Source organism: Octodon degus, unplaced genomic scaffold (genome assembly GCF_000260255.1).
Source record: "Octodon degus isolate 3935 unplaced genomic scaffold, OctDeg1.0 scaffold00074, whole genome shotgun sequence".
NCBI lineage: Eukaryota > Metazoa > Chordata > Mammalia > Rodentia > Octodontidae > Octodon > Octodon degus.
In genome coordinates, this window is record NW_004524650.1 from 12,775,405 (window position 1) to 12,777,613 (window position 2,209).

General features: G+C 41.8%; 1 protein-coding gene and 1 pseudogene across 1 annotated transcript in view; one reads left to right on the forward strand and one right to left on the reverse strand.

The window, feature by feature from the left end:
* LOC101566571 (guanylate-binding protein 6-like) overlaps window positions 1-2,060 on the forward strand; it is a 13,305-nt gene extending 11,245 nt beyond the window's left edge. Inside the window, exon 10 of the mRNA XM_012515684.1 lies at window positions 1,833-2,060. Within this exon, the coding sequence (XP_012371138.1) occupies window positions 1,833-2,060 (228 nt within the window). The remainder of the gene's footprint in view (window positions 1-1,832) is intronic.
* The window catches only part of LOC101565784, a 95,440-nt pseudogene that overhangs the window by 69,966 nt on the left and 23,265 nt on the right, over window positions 1-2,209 (reverse strand).

Below are 2,209 nucleotides of genomic sequence, written 5' to 3' on the forward strand. Positions count from 1 at the left end.
AACTAGAAAAAAAAAAAAAAAAAGTCATGAGTTAATTATCAGCACAAAGGATAGAGTTGAAGTCCTAATGGCTGCTTACAGACCAAATGGCTTTAACAAGGTTGTAAATTAACTATCAGCACAAAGGATGAAATTCAGGAAGACATGGCAGCTGCTGAGACTAAATAGGGTTAGGGGTTTGAGGAAGTTCTAGGAATTTAAGGGTGGGGGCGAGGGCTTGCAGCAATGGCTTGCAGAAACAGAAGTTCTGTGATATAGGCACGCATTGGAATTTAAGGGTGGGGGTGAGGGCTCACAGCAAGGCTTACAGGAACAGAAGTTTTGGGAGCTAGGCACATTTTGCAGCAGCTGACTTGTTTCACTAAGACAGTGCATATAGAACAGGATGGCGGTGCTTTGGTCAGGTTATACCAGATTTATGCTACCATAAAAGTAGCATAAATATAGGCTTCAAAGCAGAATGCACTGACAGCTTCTGTCTGTGAACTTACCTGTCACTTCCTTAAGCACTATTCCCTTTCCCGTCTCTGGGACAAACACCCACGACCCAGAGCTCCTAGGAGGAGGCTTTGTTTTGGCTCCGGATTCAGTCCACAGCTGGCCAGCTCAGGGCAGACATAGCTGCGCACAGAGGCCTGGGGAAGGAACAGCACTCAGCTGCAGCAGCCAGGGAGGGGAAGCAGTGTGGCCCACCTCGGGTCACGCCCCGCCTCCTTGATGGCATATCTAGCTATGAATACAAGAAATGTACAAACTGATGAGTGCAGCACCCCAGTGAGACAATCTCCTTCCACAGACATGAGCCTTTGGGGGTATTTCAATAAGCCACAAAACTTTGTGTGGGTGCCCTGAGGGTATTAGTTCATGACCTTAGAGGAATTCTGTCCTTGTCCATCTGGAAGTTGTATAACAAATTCCTAGATCAGCTGACAAGTCTCCACCCTCAGGATATCATTACCTTGGTACTTAAGAGGGCCTGAGAATCACACTACAGATATATCCTTTGGCTGTTATGGGTCACTCAGAATAGGAACCAGATCAGCCAGATTGGAATTTGGAAAGCCATTTATTACTGAGCTCAGGGCCCCCCAGTCTGCTCTCACCCAGGAGAGGACCAAAAGGAGGCAGCCCAGGAAGCAGGAAGGGGTTTTAAACCCTGGAACCACATTGAGTTTGATAAGCAAATTCACTGAATGACCACTTTCAGTTTGATAAACAAATTCATTGTCTGACACAAAATAATGCTTTCAGAGTGATTGAGACCACAACTCAAACTACATTTCTGGGGCTTTTGTTTTAGTTTCTGGTACCTGAGTACCTGCTGGCAGCCTTGCATAGCCTGGAGGTTACAAGAAGTTAAAGCCTATTTAATTTCCTTTTGAAGTCATCTTTGTGAGCTAACTTTGGTAACAGGAATTGGTGAGGGTTATAGGAATTTTATCTTAGCAAAGAGCAAGAAACAGCCACTAGTTACTAAACAACTTAGAACCGTGGTGAGTATATATTTACAGCAGAAAGCACAAGATTTACATTTATAACCTAAAACGTGAGTTAACTCATTACATTGGCAAGAGCACAACTCTTCTCATACTTGAGCACAGGGGAGCTGAATGTTGAATGAATATTAATAAAACTAAACAGTGCTTCCTTCTTACAACATCTGATTCAATTCAGATAGTATTGTTTGTTGCTTTCTTATTTTGTGATAATTGCAAAAGCATTTGTTCATGTAATATAAATTCAGTTTGACAGTCTTTAAACAAAACGTTGCTCTCAAAGTAACAGTATTATGAAAATGTACTTCCCTGTCAACTTTTATTCATTTCTTTTAGATTCAAATGGAGTACTTAAAAGAAGGATTTAAGAAGAAATCTGAAGAAATGAACGACGTGGTAAAGAGTATGAACAATCGACTCCAAGCTGTGGAACAAGATAATGACTCCTTTATTACACGAGCCTTGAAAAGCGTGGGTGAGGGGATAGCTGCAATATTGGATCCCTTTGTACCTGGCAAACTTATTGGGAAAGCTCTTAAAGGCATTGGCTCACTTTTTAAGTAGCTTTGCTCTTCTTTTAAGAAAATCATAGATTATGGATATAGGTGTTGGTCTCTTCTGGGGCACATGCTTTGCATTTTCATTCAGCAAAATTTTAAGTATAAGAGTTGCATAGTGCTGTTCACCTGTGTCTGGACCATAGAAGAAGAAAT